The following is a 16,721-nucleotide window of genomic DNA, read 5'->3' on the forward strand; positions in this document are numbered from 1 at the left end:
ATAAAGGCAAAGGAAACAAGAATCTCATGATAGCACCCTGCCCTTCCTGAACACACGTCAGGGGCTTTTATATAAACCTGATGAGACACCCTACTTTTAAGGAACTGGAAGAAAATGCCAGATGTGAAATTAAACATTCATTCTCACAAGTCCGCTTTGAACTCCAACAGGAACTTAGAGCCGGTCTGTACGTGGCACCGCAGAATAGCAAACCTTGTTCTGCTGAAAGCAAAATATGTTTCTAAAATCCCGCAAGCCGGCCGGGCGCGGTGGCTCACACCAGTAATCCCAGCACTTTGGGAGGCTGAGGTGTGTGGATCATTTGAGGTCAAGAGTTCGAGGCCAGCCTGACCAACGTGGTGAAATCCCGTCTCTACTAAAAATCCAAAAAATAGCCAGGTGTGGTGGTACACGCCTGTAATCCCAGCTATTCAGGAGCCTGAGGCAGAAGAATTGCTTGAACCCAGGAGGTGGAGGTTGCAGTGAGCCGAGATTGTGCCACTGCACTCCAGCCTGGGCAACAGAGCAAGACTCCATCTCAAAATAATAATAATAATAATAATCCTTCAAGCCAGCTGGACAAGGTGGCTCACACCAGTAATCCCAGTCCTTTGAGAGGCCGAGGCAGGCGGATGGCTTGAGGTCAGGAGTTTGAGACCCACCTGGGCAACACGGGGAAACCGCATCTCTACTAAAATATAAAAATTAGCCAGTCGTGGTGGCACACACCTGCAGTCCCAGCTACTCAGGAGGCTGAGGCAGGAGAATTACTTGAATCCCAGAGGCAGAGGCTGCAGTGAGCCAAGATCGTGCCACTGCACTCCAGCCTGGGCAACAGAGCAAGACTCCACTCAAAATAAAAATAATAATAATAGGCGACATGGCGAAACTCCATCCCTACTAAAATACAAAAATTAGCCAGTCGTGGTGGCACACGCCTGTAGTCCCAGCTACTCAGGAGGCTGAGGCGGGAGAACAACCTGAGCTCAGGAGGTTGAGGGTGCAGTGAGCTGTGACTGCGCCACTGTACTCCAGCCTGAGCGACAGAGCAAGACCCTTTCTCAAAAAAGTATAAATGAATAAATGAAATAAATAAAATCCTGAGAGCCACTGCTGCCTCTCCCTGCCACCAGTGTTGGCAGAGGGCAGGGATTCCCCTCACTGAAACACAGGCTGGAGTTTTTAGACATCTCATGAACTTTCCGAAAGGTAACCAACCCAGCGGTTTCCATGAAGATGAAAATACAACAAAAAGAGCATTTGCATTCAAAGGATTCTAACCGGGAAATGACAAGCCCACAGTTTTGTTTTGTTTTTTTTTTTAAGACGGGGTCTCACTCTGTTGCCCTGGCTGGAATGCAGTGGTGCAATCTCGGCTCACTGTAACCTCCGCCTCCCGGGTTCCAGCGATTCTCCTGCCTCAGCCTCCCAAGTAGCTGGGACTACAGGCATGAGCCACCGTGTCTGGATAATTTTTGTATTTTTAGTAGAGACGGGGTTTCACCGTGTTGGCCAGGCTGGTCTCAAACTCATGACCTCGGGTGACCCACCTGCCTCAGACTCTCAAAGTTCTGGGATTACAGGCGTGAGCCACAGATTCACCAATTTTAAACCACTTGCAGCCGATTCTTGTTATTGGTGGACTCTGTGAAATTCCCTCGAATGTTGAACTAGCGAATACTGAACCACTGCTCCCAGGAAAACGCAAGGGTAACTGCGAACTTCTGGCCACAGCACATTTATCCATGGGTCAATACCTAGCCTTGTTTTATGTGTGTTTCTGTTGAAAGACATTATTGAATCTATATTGTTGATTCATTAACACTGAACTCACGGCCAACAGTAGTAGAACTCATGCCTGAACAAAGTTAATGTAACACATGCCTTTGTGTGTGTGTGTGTGTGTGTGTGTGTGTGTGTGTGTGTGTGTGTGTGTATGTATGTGTGTGCTGGTTTTTTATTTGTTTTTTTGGTTTTTTTTTTTTGAGACAGGGTCTCACTCTGTTCTCTGTTGCCCAGGCTGGAGTGCAGTGGCACCGTCTTGGCTCACATGCCTTTGTGTGTGTGTGTGTGTGTGTGTGTGTGTGTGTGTGTGTGTTGGTTTTGGGGGTTTCTTTTTTGTTTTTTGAGACAGAGTCTCACTCTGTTGCCCAGGTTGGAGTGCAGTGGCACCGCCTTGGCTCACTACAACCTTCACCTCCTAGGCTCAAGCAATTCTTGTACCTCAGCCTCCCAGGTACCTGGGATTACAGGCATGCGCCATCACATCCAGCTAATTTTTGTATTTGCAGTAGAGATGGGGTTTCATCATGTTGCCCAGGCTGGTCTCGAACTCTGGCCTCAAGTGATCCACCTGCCTTAACCTCCCAAAGTGCTGGGATTGCAGGTGTGAGCCACCACGCCTGGCCACACTGCATTTTCTCCACAACGGTGGGTGGTCACAGCCTTCCTTAGCCAAGGAACAATAGAGAGCTGAGCTTTAGCGCCCTGGGGTGCATTTGAAACAGCCCCATCACCAACTGAAAGCACAAAAATGCTAAAAATGCGGCACCAAATAACCACAAAAAGGACTCGGGGTTTTTTGTTGTTTTTTGTTTTGAGACGGAGTCTCACCCTGTAGCCCAGGCTGGAATGCAATGGCATGATCTCGGCTCACTGCAACCTCCGCCTCCCGGGTTCAAGGGATTCTCCCGCCTCAGTCCATAGCTGGGACTATGGGCACCCGCCACCACACCGGCTAATTTTTTGTATTTTTAGTAGAGACGGGGTGTCACCATGTTAGCCAGGATGGTCTCGATCTCCTGACCTCATGATTCGCCCCAGCCTCCCAAAGTGCTGGGACTACAGGCATGAGCCACTGTGCCCGGTCAAAAAGGACTAGTTTTAATCCTCAATGTATAGATTGTATGAATCTGATGCATAAGGGCTGAAGCAAAAAGGTGGAGTGCCCTCTTACTTGACCTCAAATTTGAGATTCATACTTATGAGTGTCCTGAAACGACCAGAAAGGCACTGAGCATGCTGGTTCGAGGGTTACAAATAAATTTTAGTGAGTAGGTGAATTCGAAAATACAGGGTCTGGGGCCAGATGCAGTGGCTCATGTCTGTTATCCCAGTACTTTAGGAGGTCAAGATGGGAGGATCACTTGAGGTCAGGAGTTCGAGACCAGCCTGAGCAACATAGCGAGCCCTTATCCCTACTGAAAATTTAAAAATTAGGCTGGGCATGGTGGCTCACACCTGTAATCCCAGCACTTTGGGAGGCCGAGGTGGGCGGATCACTTGAAGCCAGGAGTTTCAGACCAGCCTGACCAACATGGTGAAACCCCATCTCTACTAAAAATAAAAAAACTAGCCGGGCATGGTGTCAGGCCTGTAACCTCAGCTACTAGAAAGGCTGAGGCAGGAGAATCACTTGAACCCGGGAGGCGGAGGATGCAGTGAACCCAGATCATACCACTGCAGTCCAGCCTGGGCAACAGAGTGAATGAGACTCCATCTCAAAAATAAATAAATAAATAAATAATAAAAAAATAAAAATAAAAATTAGCTGAGCGTGGCAGCTAGTCCCGTATGTCCCAGCTACTCAGGAGGCTGAGGCAGGAGGATTGTTGGTGCTCAAGAGTTGGAGGCTGCAGGGAGTTAGGACCACACCACTGCACTCCAGCTGGATATCAGAGCAAGAACCTGCCTCTCAAAATAAAAATTTTAATTTTAAATTTTATAAAGAAAATATGGGATCTGGGAATAATGAGGATCAACTGGACTCAAATTTAAAATTTCAACTTTAAGAATATTAATCCAGGCCAGGCGTGGTGGCTCATGCCTATAATCCCAGCACTTTGGGAGGCCGAGGCGGGCGGATCACGAGGTCAGGAGATCGAGACCATCCTGGCTAACATGGTGAAACCCTGTCTCTACTAAAAATACAAAAAATTAGCTGGGTGTGGTGGCGGGTGCCTGTAGTCCCAGCTACTCGGGAGGCTGAGGCAGGAGAATGGCCTGAACCCAGGAGGCGGAGCTTGCAGTGAGCCAAGATCGCGCTACTGCACTCCAGCCTGGGTGACAGAGCGAGACTCTGTCTCAAAAAAAAAAAAGAAAAAAGAATATTAATCCGATTATAAGATAAAACATTTTAAAGTCTAGAGAAAACTATAGGGATGGAGAACAGATCTGTGGTTAGGGGTGGAGGTGGTTTAGTGATAAAGGGGTGAATTGAGGGAGTTTGGACAACAATGAGACTATTCTCTATCCTAATTGTGGCAAGAGCCATACAACTTACAGCCTTCTTTAGCCAAGAACAGTAGAGAGCTGAGCTCTAGACATGGCTTAAAATTCATAAACGGTACACCTTTAAAAAGCCTATTTTACTGTACGATAATTTTCTAAATATTTTGTTGTTGTTACAGAGTCTCACCCTGTCACCCAGGCTGGAGTGCAGTGGTGCAATCACAGTTCACTGCAGCCTCGAATTCCCAGGCTCAGGTGATCCTCCCACCTTAGCCTCCCTAGTAGCTGGGACCACAGGTGCTCACCACTGTATCTGGATACCTTTTTTGGAGGCTTTTGTAGAGACAGAGTCTTGCTATGTTACCCAAGCTGGTCTTGAACTCCTGGGCTCAAGAGATCCACCTGCTTTGGCTTCCCAAAGTGCTGGGATTACAGGAGTGGGCCACCACACCTGGCCAAAAAATTATTAAACATTAAAAAGACATATAAACCAATGGCACAGTTACCTCCCTGGACATGAATGGAATGCTTTGGGGGACAGGGGGACAAGACTTTTTTACTATTTCTTCTCTTTTTGAGACAGGATCTGACTCTATCACCCAGGCTGGAGTGCAGTGGCATGAATACGGCTCACTGTAGCCTCAACCTTCTGGGCTCAAGCGATCCTCCCACCTCAGCCTCCTGAGTAGCTGGGACTACCGGTACACACCACCATGCCCAGTTAATTTTTAAATTTTTTCTAGAGACAGTGCCTCGTTATGTTGCCCAGGCTGGTCTCGAACTCCTGGCTTCAAGTGTTCCTCCCACCTCAGCCTCCTAAAAAGTCCAGGGGTTACAGGTGTGAGCCACTGCACCCCAACACAAGATTGTGGAAAAGGACTTTTGTTTTTTGTTTTTCCCTTTCTATACTTTGGTAATTTTTCTTTTTGCAATGAGAATGCATTACCTGTCACTATTTTAATTAGAAACCATAAATACACTGCAACTGGAAAACATCAACCAGGCCACTCCAAAAGTACTCTTTTTTTGTTGTTTGAGAGAGAGAGAGAGGACCTCACTGTTGCCCAGGCTGGAGTGCAGTGGTACAATCACAGCTCACTGCAGCCTTGCCCTTCCAGCCAGCCTCAAGAGATCCTCCCATCTCAGCCTCGCAAGTAGCTGGGACTACAGACGCAGGCCACCATGCCCGGCTAATTTTTGTTTTATTGTTAGTGGAGACAGGGTCTTGCTATGATGCCCAGGCTGATCTGGAACTCCTGGACACATGTAATCCTCCCACCTCAGCCTCCCAGAGTGCTGGGATTACAGGCATGAGCCACAGAACCTGGCCAAAAGTATTTTTTTTCTTTTTTGAGATGGAGTTTTGCTCTGTCGCCCAGGCTGCAGTGCAGTGGCACGATCACAGCTCACTGCAACCTCTACCTCCCGGGTTCAAGCGATTCTCCTGCCTCAGGAGACAGGGATTACAGGCATGTGCCACCACGCCCAGCTAATTTTGCATTTTTTTTAGTAAAGACGGCATTTCACCACGTTGGTCAGGCTGGCCTCAAACTCCCGACCTCAAGTGATCCACCCACCTTGGCCTCCCAAAGTGCATGGGATTACAGACGTGAGCCACCACACCCGGCCTCCAGGAATATTCTTAATAGAAATTAACACAAGAGAGGCTTGAGAAAAAAAAAAAATCTCATTATATATACCAGTTATATTTTCGGTTCTAGACACAGGGCTGAGAGCGTGAAATCCTTATTCAATACCAGTATAGCTGTTTAAATAAATAAATTATAAGATCATACACATAGCTAAGTAGGCAACATCACGGTGATGTTTCTCATCCTTGGAATCCGTGTATTCAGTGCAGCAAATGATACACTTTCTTTAATGTGTCTTGCAGCGTAAAGAGAAAGACATAGCATTTTTTTTTTTTTTTTTTTTTTTGAGACGGAGTCTCGCTCTGTCGCCCAGGCTGGAGTGCAGTGGCCGGATCTCGGCTCACTGCAAGCTCCGCCTCCCGGGTTTACGCCATTCTCCTGCCTCAGCCTCCCGAGTAGCTGGGACTACAGGTGCCCACCACCACGCCCGGCTAGTTTTTTTGTATTTTTTAGTAGAGACGGGGTTTCACCGTGTTAGCCAGGATGGTCTCGATCTCCTGACCTTGTGATCCGCCCGTCTCAGCCTCCGAAAGTGCTGGGATTACAGGCTTGAGCCACCGCGCCCAGCCAGATATAGCATTTCATTTCACTCGCTTCATTCAAGTTGTACCAGGGACCACACAAGCCATTAGGCATGCTATCATGAATGAAACCTCAAGGCATCTGTTCCAGATCAGAGGTTAGCAAACGTTCTCTGTAAAGGGCCAAAGTGTAAATATTTTGGCCATAGAATTCCTGTTTTAACTACTCAACCTGCCGTGTCCAAGCATTTTTGTGCAGTCATAGATGATGAGTAGACAAATGAGTGTGGCTGCATGCCAATAAAACTGCATTTACAAAATCCGTGGGATTGGGCCTGAGGGCCACAGTTAGCTGACCCCTGTTCAGATGAAGAAGTCGGATCTATGTAAATTTCTTAGCTGGGTGCAATGGCTTCTCATGCCTATAATCCCAGCACTTGGGAGGCCCAGGAGGGAAGACTGCTTGAGGCTAGGAGTTTAAGACCAGCCTAGGCAACATAGCAAGACCCTGTCTCTACAGGAAAAAAAAAAAAAAAAAAGTTTTAATTAGCCAGGCGTGGTGGTGACTGCCTGTGGTCCCAGGTACCCAGGAGGCGGAGGCGAGCAGGTTGCTTGAAGCCAGGAATTCACAACCAGCCTGGGCAACATAGCAAGACTCTGTCTCTACAAAAAATTTTAAAAATTAGTGAGTCATGGTGGTGCCTGTGCCTGTGATCCCAGTTTCACAGGAGGCCAAGGCGGGAGGATCACTTGAGGCCAGGAATTCAAGACCAGCCTGGGCAACACAGCTAGACTCTGTCTCTACAAACAAATGTTTAAATTAGCTGGGCACGGTGGCACCTGCCTGTGATTCCAGCTATTTGGGGAACCTAGGTGGAAGGACTGCTCCAGGCCATGACTTGGAGGCTACAGTAAGCTAGGACCAAACCTCTGCACTCCAACCTGTGTGACAGAGCAAAATCCTGTCTCTAAAAAGAAATAAAAATTTAAAAAAGAAAAAAGAAAGTGGGCCGGACACGGTGGCTCACGCCTGTAATCCCAGATCTTTGGGAGGCTGAGGTGGGTGGGTCACTTGAGGTCAGGAGTTCAGGACCAGCCTGGCCAACAGGGTGAAACTCCATCTCTACTAAAAATACAAAAACTAGGCCGGGCGCGGTGGCTCAAGCCTGTAATCCCAGCACTTTGGGAGGCCGAGACGGGCGGATCACAAGGTCAGGAGATCGAGACCACAGTGAAACCCGGTCTCTACTAAAAATACAAAAACTTAGCCGGGCGCGGTTGTGGGCGCCTGTAGTCCCAGCTACTCGGGAGGCTGAGGCAGGAGAATGGCGTGAACCCGGGAGGCGGAGCTTGCAGTGAGCCGAGATCGCGCCACTGCACTCCAGCCTGGGCGACAGAGCGAGACTCCGTCTCAAAAAAAAAAAAAAAAAAAAAAAAAAAAAAATACAAAAACTAGCCCGGTGTGGTGGCACATGCCTGTAACTCCAGCTACTGGGGAAGCTGAGGCAGGAGAATTGCTTGAACCTGGGAGGCGGAGGTTGCAGTGAGCCTGGATCGTGCTGTTGCACTCCAGCCGGGGCGAAGAAGTGAATTTAAAAAAAAAAAAAATAGTGAGCTGAGAGAAGATTAAAGGAAACACTGACCCTCTGGGAAGAGAGAGCCAACATCTTAGCCTAGGTAGAAGGAGAAGAGAACAGTAGAAAACAAGAACCCAGGCTCAGGTGAGACTGGAATTGCAACCTTCCAGGAGGAGGAGGGATTGGCAGTGTCAAACCCAGAGGGGTCAAGTGAGGTGAGGTTGCAGGAGACGCAACTGGGAGATGAGAGATTAACTTTGACAGCCATTGGTAAAGTGGTGGAGATGCAAGCCAGACGCTGGGGGCAGAACAGTGAGTAAAGAGATGAAAAGGGCAGGGAGGACTGGCCGGGGGAAGCTGGACAGGGTGGAGGCTGGAGGTCAGTGGTGGGTAATGGGGATCGGAGGGTACGGGGTGTTTTTTTTGTTTGTTTGTTTGTTGTTTTTTGTTTTTTTTTGAGACGGAGTCTCGCTCTGTCGCCCAGGCTGGAGTGCAGTGGCGCGATCTCAGCTCACTGCAAGCTCCGCCTCCTGGGTTTACGCCATTCTCCTGCCTCAGCCTCCTGAGTAGCTGGGACTACAGGCGCCCGCCACCGCGCCCGGCTAATTTTTTGTATTTTTAGTAGAGACGGGGTTTCACCGTGGTCTCGATCTCCTGACCTTGTGATCCGCCTGCCTCGGCCTCCCAAAGTGCTGGGATTACAGGCGTGAGCCACCGCGCCCGGCCAAGTACGGGGTGTTTAGAGGCTAAAAAAGTATGTGGGTAAATGAAGATTTTTTTTTTTTTTTTTTTTGAGAGAGTCTCTCTCTGTCGCCCAGGCTGGAGTGCAGTGGCGTGATCTCGGCTCGCTGCAATGCAACCTCTGCCTCTCAGGTTCAAGCAATTCTCCTGCCTCAGCCTCCCTAGTAGCTGGGATTACAAGGGCCCACCACCACACCTGGCTAATTTTTGTATTTTTAGTAGAGACGGGGTTTCGCCATGTTGGCCAGGCTGGTCTCAAACTCCTGACCTCAGGGGATCCGCCCACCTCGGCCTCCCAAGGTGTTGGGATTACAGGCGTGAGCCTCTGCACCCGGCCAAAGATTCTTGAACAAAGAGAGGACAAAGAGCAAGAGCCCAGATGGGTAAATGTCTCAGACAGGGAAAAGGTTAACTCCTCCAGTGCAGTGCCTGGCAATGTCTGGAGACATTTGTGGCTATCATGACTGGGTGGAAGGGGGCCCTACCAGGACCACGTGGGTGGAGACCAGGGCTGCAGCTCAACACTCTACATGCAGGGCAGACCCCAGCACCAAGAATGATCCAACCCCAAATGCCAGCAGTGCGGAGAATGAGAGCTCTGCTTGAACCAAAGAGGAACAGAAGTCAACGGTAGAGTGGGGTGAGGTGAGGACCCCCAGGGACTCAGCCCACACACTATGGGCTCCATGCATGAATGGGGAAGGGCAAGAAGCAGGTCTCCAGGAGAGAAGCAAAGAATAAGAATAACTGCAAAGGCCAGACACCGTGGCTCATGCCTGTGATCCCAGCACTTTGGGAGGCCAAGGCGGGCAGATCGCTTGAGGCCAGGAGTTTGAGACCAGCCCAGACAAAATAGCAAGACTTCATCTCTACAAATTAAAGTAAAAATTAGCCAGGCAGGGTGGCGTGCACCTGTGGGCCCAGCTACTAGGGAGGCTGAGGTAGGAGGATGGCTTGCGTCCAGGAGGTCGAGGCTGCAGTGAGCCGTCATTGCCCAACTGCACTGCAGTCTAAGCAACAGAGCAAGACCTCATCTCAAAAACAAATACAGTAAAATGAATAGATAGGTAGACAGATACAAAAATCACACTGGGCCGGGCGCGGTGGCTCAAGCCTGTAATCCCAGCACTTTGGGAGGCCGAGACGGGCGGATCATGAGGTCAGGAGATCGAGACCACCTGGCTAATATGGTGAAACCCCGTCTCTACTAAAAATACAAAAAACTAGCCGGGCGAGGTGGTGGGCGCCTGTAGTCCCAGCTACTCGGGAGGCTGAGGCAGGAGAATGGCGTAAACCCGGGAGGCGGAGCTTGCAGTGAGCTGAGATCCGGCCACTGCACTCCAGCCTGGGCGACAAAGCGAGACTCCGTCTCAAAAAAAATAAAAATAAAAAAAAAATCACACTGATTTTCCTCCACCCTTCATCCCAATCAAAATACCATATTGGGCCAGGAGTGGTGGCTCACGCCTGTAATCCCAGGACTTTAGGAGGCTGAGGCAGGCAGATTACTTGAGGTCAGAAGTTTGAGACCAGCCTAACCAATATGGCGAAACCCCATCTCTACTAAAAATACAAAAATTAGCCGAGGGTGGTGATGGATGCCTGTAATCGCAGCTACTCAGGAGGCTGAGGCAGGAGATGCACGTGAACCTGAAAGGTGGAGGTTGCAGTGGGCAGTGAGTAAAGATCGTGTCACTGCATTCCAGCCTGGGTGACAGAGTGAGACCCTGTCTCAAAAAAAAAAAAAAAAAAAGGCCGGGCGGAGTGGCTCATGCCTGTAATCCAAGCACTTTGGGAGGCTGAGGCGGGTGGATCATGAGGTCAGGAGATTGAGACCGTCCTGGCTAACACGGTGAAACCCTGTCTCTACTAAAAATATAAAAAATTAGCCGGTGTTGTGAAACACACCTGTAATCCCAGCTACTGGGGAGGCTGAGGCAGGAGAATCCCTTGAACCTGGGAGGTGGAGGTTGCAGTGAGCCGAGATCGTGCCACTGCACTCCAGCCTGGGTGACAGAGCAAGACTCCGTCTCAAAAAAAAAAAAAAAAAAGCCACATTGGTTGACATTAGAGATTAATGATCTAATGATCTGAAAAGCTCTTTGCCCCTCCCCACGCCTTCAAGAGGCATCACAGCCCATTTATTTGATAGGATTTTGTTCACCATTACCCCAAACATGGGGGGTATGGAGGCTCAGACTCAAAAGAACAAAGATTTGTTAAGAAACCATTGCTCTGCAGCCACACTAGCTAGATTCCAATCTCAGCCCTGCTGCCTGCTGGCCTCAAACGAAGTTTTCTCACTTGTGAAAAGGGACGATTAAATCACACCTCGTGTGGGGTTTTGCCGTGAGGATTAACTGAGATTATATATGCAAAGCGAATAGAACAGCACCTGCTGAGAGCTTGCTCTTACAATTCTTAGGAAGGTATTACGCAGAGAATAAAGAACTTCTTAAGATGATAAAGGAGCCCAGTACACCCAGGGTTTCTGTGCCCCACTGCAGAACAAATATTTACTGAACACCTACTATGTGCCAGGCACCGTTCTGGGGTCTAAAAATACAGTGGTGAACAACATCAACAACAAACCATAAACCCCTGCCCATATGGAAGCCATAAATGTGAAAAGAAATGGTAAATCTATTTACTGACCCTGAAAGTCCAGGCACAGATCCACGATTAATTACCAAAGCTACAAGGAACAGAAGAGCAGGGAACCACACAAACGCACACACAGAATCTGGCATAGTTCTAAACCACTCGTCTTGGATTTTTTTTTTAAGACAAACTCTCACTCTGTCGCCAGGCTGGAGTGCAGAGGTGCCATCTCAGCTCACTGCAACCTCCTCCTCCCCAGTTCAAGCAATTATCCTGCCTCAGCCTCCCAAGTAGCTGGGATTACAGGTGCATACCACCACATCCCGCTAATTTTTGTATTTTGAGCAGAGAAGGGAGTTTCACTATGTTGGCTAGTATGGTCTCGATCTCCTGACCTCCTGATCCGCCCGCCTCAGCCTCCCAAAGTGCTGGGATTACAGGCGTGAGTCACAACAGCCAGCCGGATTTTCTTAACAACAACCCAAATTAAACGCCACCCTTCATTGAGCACCTACTGTCTACCAAGCACCTGGGGGCGGGGTGGCCGCAGGGCTTTTAAACATTATGTAATTCACAGAGTCGACTCAGCACACCCGGTTGGTCCACTCTAGCACCTCTGATTTTACATGTACCCGGTTCCCCATCAATAAATTTAGGAGCTTCAATTCCTTCCCTCCCTGACCCCTTCCTCATTACCACTGATTTCCTTTTATGGAGAAATCTGAAACAGTAACCCAACAGATATGTTTAAAGCAGGGCCTCAGACCCCACAGTGGGACACTCAGGCTATATTGTCTTAAATGATTGCGCCATCTTTATCTTACAACCCCAAAGGTGCCTGCTGTCAAGCCCAAGGAAGATGCTACCCACACGTGGGAGAGGGGCCCATGGGGTCAGGGGGAAGGAAAGGCTCACTCAAGGTCAAAGGCTCCTTCATGAAGGGCAGGGCTGAGGGGAGAGGAGGAGTCAAGGAGACAGCAGACAAGGGACAGTAGTCCAGATTCTTGTGCAGAATGGGACACAGAGAGGTTCAAGTCCTGGCTCTGGCACTGACTTTAGGGCAAGGGAGTTATGCATCCTACCTGAGCCTTAGTTTACTCCTCTGTGAAATGGGTACAGAACTGTATCCGCCTCCCGGGGCCACTGTGACAGTCCAGAGAGATAAGATAGACCAGCCTGTGGCGTGCGGTGATACTAATTACAATAAATAGGGTAAAAAACCGCCACTACTTCTGCTACAATTGCTGCTGTTGCTAAGGCTTTAGAATTTGCCTCCAGACATCTGGAAACAGAACCCAAAAGGGTAAACGTGGACCTAGAGTCCGGGGTGGCCACGGGCCTAAATCCAAGGTAGCTGGGTAGAGGGGGTTTCTGCAGTCCCCGACCCCAGGCAGCGTCACCCACCGGTGAGGCACGCGGGGCGATTGGCTCTACCTACACCATATGCGCTCGGGGGACTTGGCTGTCCGGGGCTCTCCAGACCCAGTGACCCCACTTCCCGGCCGCGACCCAAAGACGACGCATGTCGTGTCTCCGGAGCGACTTGGGCTCGGAGGGGCTGGGGCACGGGTCGGAGGCGCGCTCCAGAGAGGCGCCCGCGGCGGGGCGGGCACTGGGGCAAGGTTCCTCGGGCTCAGGTCGGGCACGCGGGGCGCGGAGGCGCGAGCCCGGGCGGGCAAAGGCCAAGGTCAGCGGCTTCCCGCCCACACCCCCACCACGCGAGGCAGGAGCTACAGTCCCGGCCACCGCCCCCCGCCCCCGGGGAGGGTTCTCAGTCCACAAGCCGGGGCTCGATTTTGGCTCGGGTGGGGTCCTCTCCCCATCGCGGCGCTCCCCGTCCACGCCCGCGCCCCCAGACTCACCCTCTCCGGGGTACAGGTGGCCCGCGGCGCCCAGTAGCAGCGCGGCCACCGCCACCAGCAGCGGCGCGGCAGCTGTCCCCCGCCGGCCCCCGGTGCCCATGGCTGCGGGAGCGCGGGGTCTCCTCGGATCAGAGCGCGCGGCGCTGGCCCGCGGGGGTCATGCTCTGAGGCGGCCGTCCGAGAGGCGCTGGGGGCCGCGCGTCCTTCTCTTCCACGCCGGCGACCCGCGGGCCGCAGCCCCGCTGCCCGGGAGGGCCCTAGAGACAGCCCCGGGAAGGAGGCGCGCGGCTTCGCCCGCTACAAATAGGGAGCGGAGGCCCTGGCGGTGGCGGCCCCGACCCCCGGCCGCTGCGGCCCGGGCCCCGTCCCACGATGTCGGGGCGGGGAGCTCGGCGCTGCGCCCCAGACTGTCTCTCGGCTCTCGGCCCCGCGCGCTCTGGGTCGCGACCTGCGGGCTCCGGGACAGAGGGACGCGCGGACCAACGGACAAGCTGACGGGCGGGCGGGCACCTGGGCTGGCGGGTGGCGGGCGGGCGGCGGGAGCGAGGGCTGCTCGGGCCCGTAAACAACGCGGCCCGTCAGCTGGGCCCGGTGCGGGCCGCGGGAAAAGGCGGCGCGGATCTGGCCTAGGAAGGGACTCTGCGCCCGGGAGAGGCCCAGGAGAGGGAGGGAAAGCAGGCAGGAGAGGGAGGTGCCGCCCGGCCCCGCCCCGCCCGCCTCCCCGCCTGCCTCCCCGCCTCCTGTGCCGGGCCCCGCGCTGGAGGCCCTGGGCGCGCCGGGACCGAGGGGGCGCCCCAGATCCGCGGGCCCTACAGCCCCGAGTCTCCTCCAGTTTCAGACCCCCGGAGGCGCCCCACAGGCCCTACCCAGCAGCACAGGTCCTTTCTCTACCGTTTTGCTATTTTGTTCATAGTGGGCTTTGGAGGATTCCTGTTGATTTTTTTTTTTTAACACTGCATTAAAATGTTTATTTTGGTGACTCGAGGTGGTTTTCGTTTCTTTCTTTCTTTCTTTTTTTCACTCCCTTAAATTTTGCAGCCCAGGCGAGTAGTGTCTCACTCGCCTTTCCCCAGTCCGGGCCTGGCCAGCGACACTCGTCCCAGAGCGCGTGGGCGCCCCCAGATGTCCCGCCCGCGCGTGCGCCCCCGCCCAGGGGCGAGACCCAAGCCAGGCCCCTGGGGACAGCCACGTGCCCGCGCGCCCAGTGCGCTCCCTGTGTTCAAGTTAAAGAAATGACACCTGGAAAAATGTGCAGACGCTTCTGAAAGAGCAAAGAAGAGGCCAAAGACGACTCCGGAGACCTCGAATAGGGCGCAGGTGGACATCTCAGATTTTCAGCATCTCAGATTTTCAGCAGACCAGCCTGTATGTGTCTGAACGTCTAGCAACGACATTCACCAACAAGGCGGGACAGCAGTTCCACCTACTCAGTATAGGAAAGCCAGAACTCAATGGGAAGAGGGTTCCTCCACCCCTCACTCCTGTATGGTCTTGGGCCAGCTACTTTACTGTGTCTGGGCCAGTTTCACTTGTGTAATGGGTTTGATAATACCTGCAGGCCAGATCTGGGGAGGTACCCGGGAAAGAAAACTTAAGAAAGCGCCCAGCACAACCCTAGACCCAAGGCATTCATTCTTCTTTTATTAAATAGTTTGCTAGGAGCTGGACCCACTGTTCATGCAACAGGCCAAACCTATTCCTGCCTCCAGGCCTTTACCCCAGCGTCTCCCTTGCCTGTAACACTGCAGGATGGCTTCATCTCTGCTCCAAGGAGCCATCCCTAACCACACTTTTGCAAATCCTCCCCACCAGTTCCCTGTTCCCTTCTCTCTCTCTCTCTCTTTTTTTTTTACATGGAGTTTTGCTCTGTTGCCCAGGCTGGAGTGCAATGGCCAGATCTCAGTTCACTGCAACCTCCCCTGCCTGGGTTCAAGTGATTCTCTTGCCTCAACCTCTCAAGTAACTGGGATTACAGGCATGCACCACCACACCCGGCTAATTTTTGTATTTGGTCTCGAACTCCTGACCTCAGGTGATCCACCGGCCTTGGCCTCCCAAAGTGCTGGGACAGGCCTGAGCCACTGTGCCCAGCCCCTTCTCTTTCATTTTCATAGCATGCTTACCTCTCTACCTGCAATTCTATGTTCTCTTTTCTTTTTTTTCCTTTTGACAATATCTTGCTGTCACCCAGGCAGGAATGCAGTGGTGCAATCCTAGCTTACTGCAGCCTTGAACTCCTGGCCTCAAGCAATTCTCCTGCCTTGGCCTCCCAAGGTGCTAGGATTACAGGCATGCACCACCATGATTGGCCTTGAAATTCTTATTCAACGTTTTCTGTGTCTTCTCCCCTCCCCCGAAAGTGAAAATCTTTTCGGTCTTGTTTCACTGCTTAAACCCAGTGGCTGACATATCTGTTGCTTAATAAATATTTGTTGAGTGGGAGAATCAACAAGCAATAAGTAGTAGGGGGATTTTTCAGTGAGCAAAATAAACATGACCCATTTCCTTGTGGAGTTCACAACTGAGCCAGGGAGAGAGCCCTTAAAATAACTGAGTGTGTGATGAGTTGAGGGGAGTGGGAGGTGCATAGGGAGGAGTCTGCTGAGGACGTGAGTTTTTTTGTTTGTTTGTTTGCTTGCTTTTTGACGGATCTTGCTCTGTCGCCTAGGCTGGAGTGCAGTGGCACGATCTTGGCTCACTGCAACCTCCGCCTCCCAGGTTCAAACAATTCTCCTGCCTCAGCCTCCCGAGTAGCTGGGACTACAGGTGCACACCACCATGCCCGGCTAATTTTTGTATATTTAGTAGAGACGGGGTTTCACCATATTGGACAGGCTGGTCTCAAACTCCTGACCTCAAGAGATCCGCCTGTCTCAGCCTCCCCAAGTGCTGGGATTACAGGTGCGTGAGCCACTGAGGATGTCGTTTGAGCTTAAGTCTGAAAATGAAGAGGAGCCAGCCTAGGGAAGCACAGGGATGTGTTTCAGGTAGAGGGGAAGGCATGAGCAAAGGCTCAGAGGAGGGTGGACAAGGCATTCTTGCAACTGAACCAGGCACTCACTGTAACTGTAGAAAAGAAACAGCAGAAAGTGAAACCATGGGTAAGCGCTGCAGTGGGCTCTTCAACAACATGAGTTTGAACCGTGCACGTCTTTTTTTTTTTTTTTTTTTTTTTTTTTTGAGGCAGAGTCTTGCTCTGTCACCCCAGCTGGAGTGCAGTGGAACAATCTCAGCTGCAACCTCCATGTCCCAGGTTCAAGCGATTCTCCTGCCTCAGCTTCCCAAGTATCTGGGACTACAGGCACACACCACCACACCCAGTTATTTTTTGTATTTTTAGTACAGATGTGGTTTCACCATGTTGGCCAGGCTGGTCTCGAACTCCTGACCTCAGGTGATCTGATCAGCCTCCCAAAGTGAGGTCATCTTTTAAACAGAATGTTTTTCAATAAATATATTGGAAACATGTTTAGAGATTTGCAACAGTTTGAAAAGATTTCCAGATGAACTTGGTAGCCAAGAAATATCAAAAAAAAA

General features: G+C 51.3%; 1 protein-coding gene across 4 annotated transcripts in view; it reads right to left on the bottom strand.

The window, feature by feature from the left end:
* INSR (insulin receptor) overlaps positions 1–13,827 on the bottom strand; it is a 187,960-nt gene extending 174,133 nt beyond the window's left edge. For all 4 annotated transcript variants that reach the window (XM_074025611.1, XM_045380490.3, XM_045380489.3 and 1 more), the window contains exon 1: positions 13,185–13,827. In XM_074025611.1, coding sequence (XP_073881712.1) covers positions 13,185–13,284 — 100 coding nt within the window. In that variant the 5' untranslated portion in view covers positions 13,285–13,827. The remainder of the gene's footprint in view (positions 1–13,184) is intronic.
* Between the last annotated feature and the right edge of the window lie 2,894 nt (positions 13,828–16,721).

The sequence above is a fragment of the Macaca fascicularis genome, chromosome 19, assembly GCF_037993035.2.
Source record: "Macaca fascicularis isolate 582-1 chromosome 19, T2T-MFA8v1.1".
NCBI classification, from domain to species: Eukaryota; Metazoa; Chordata; class Mammalia; order Primates; family Cercopithecidae; genus Macaca; species Macaca fascicularis.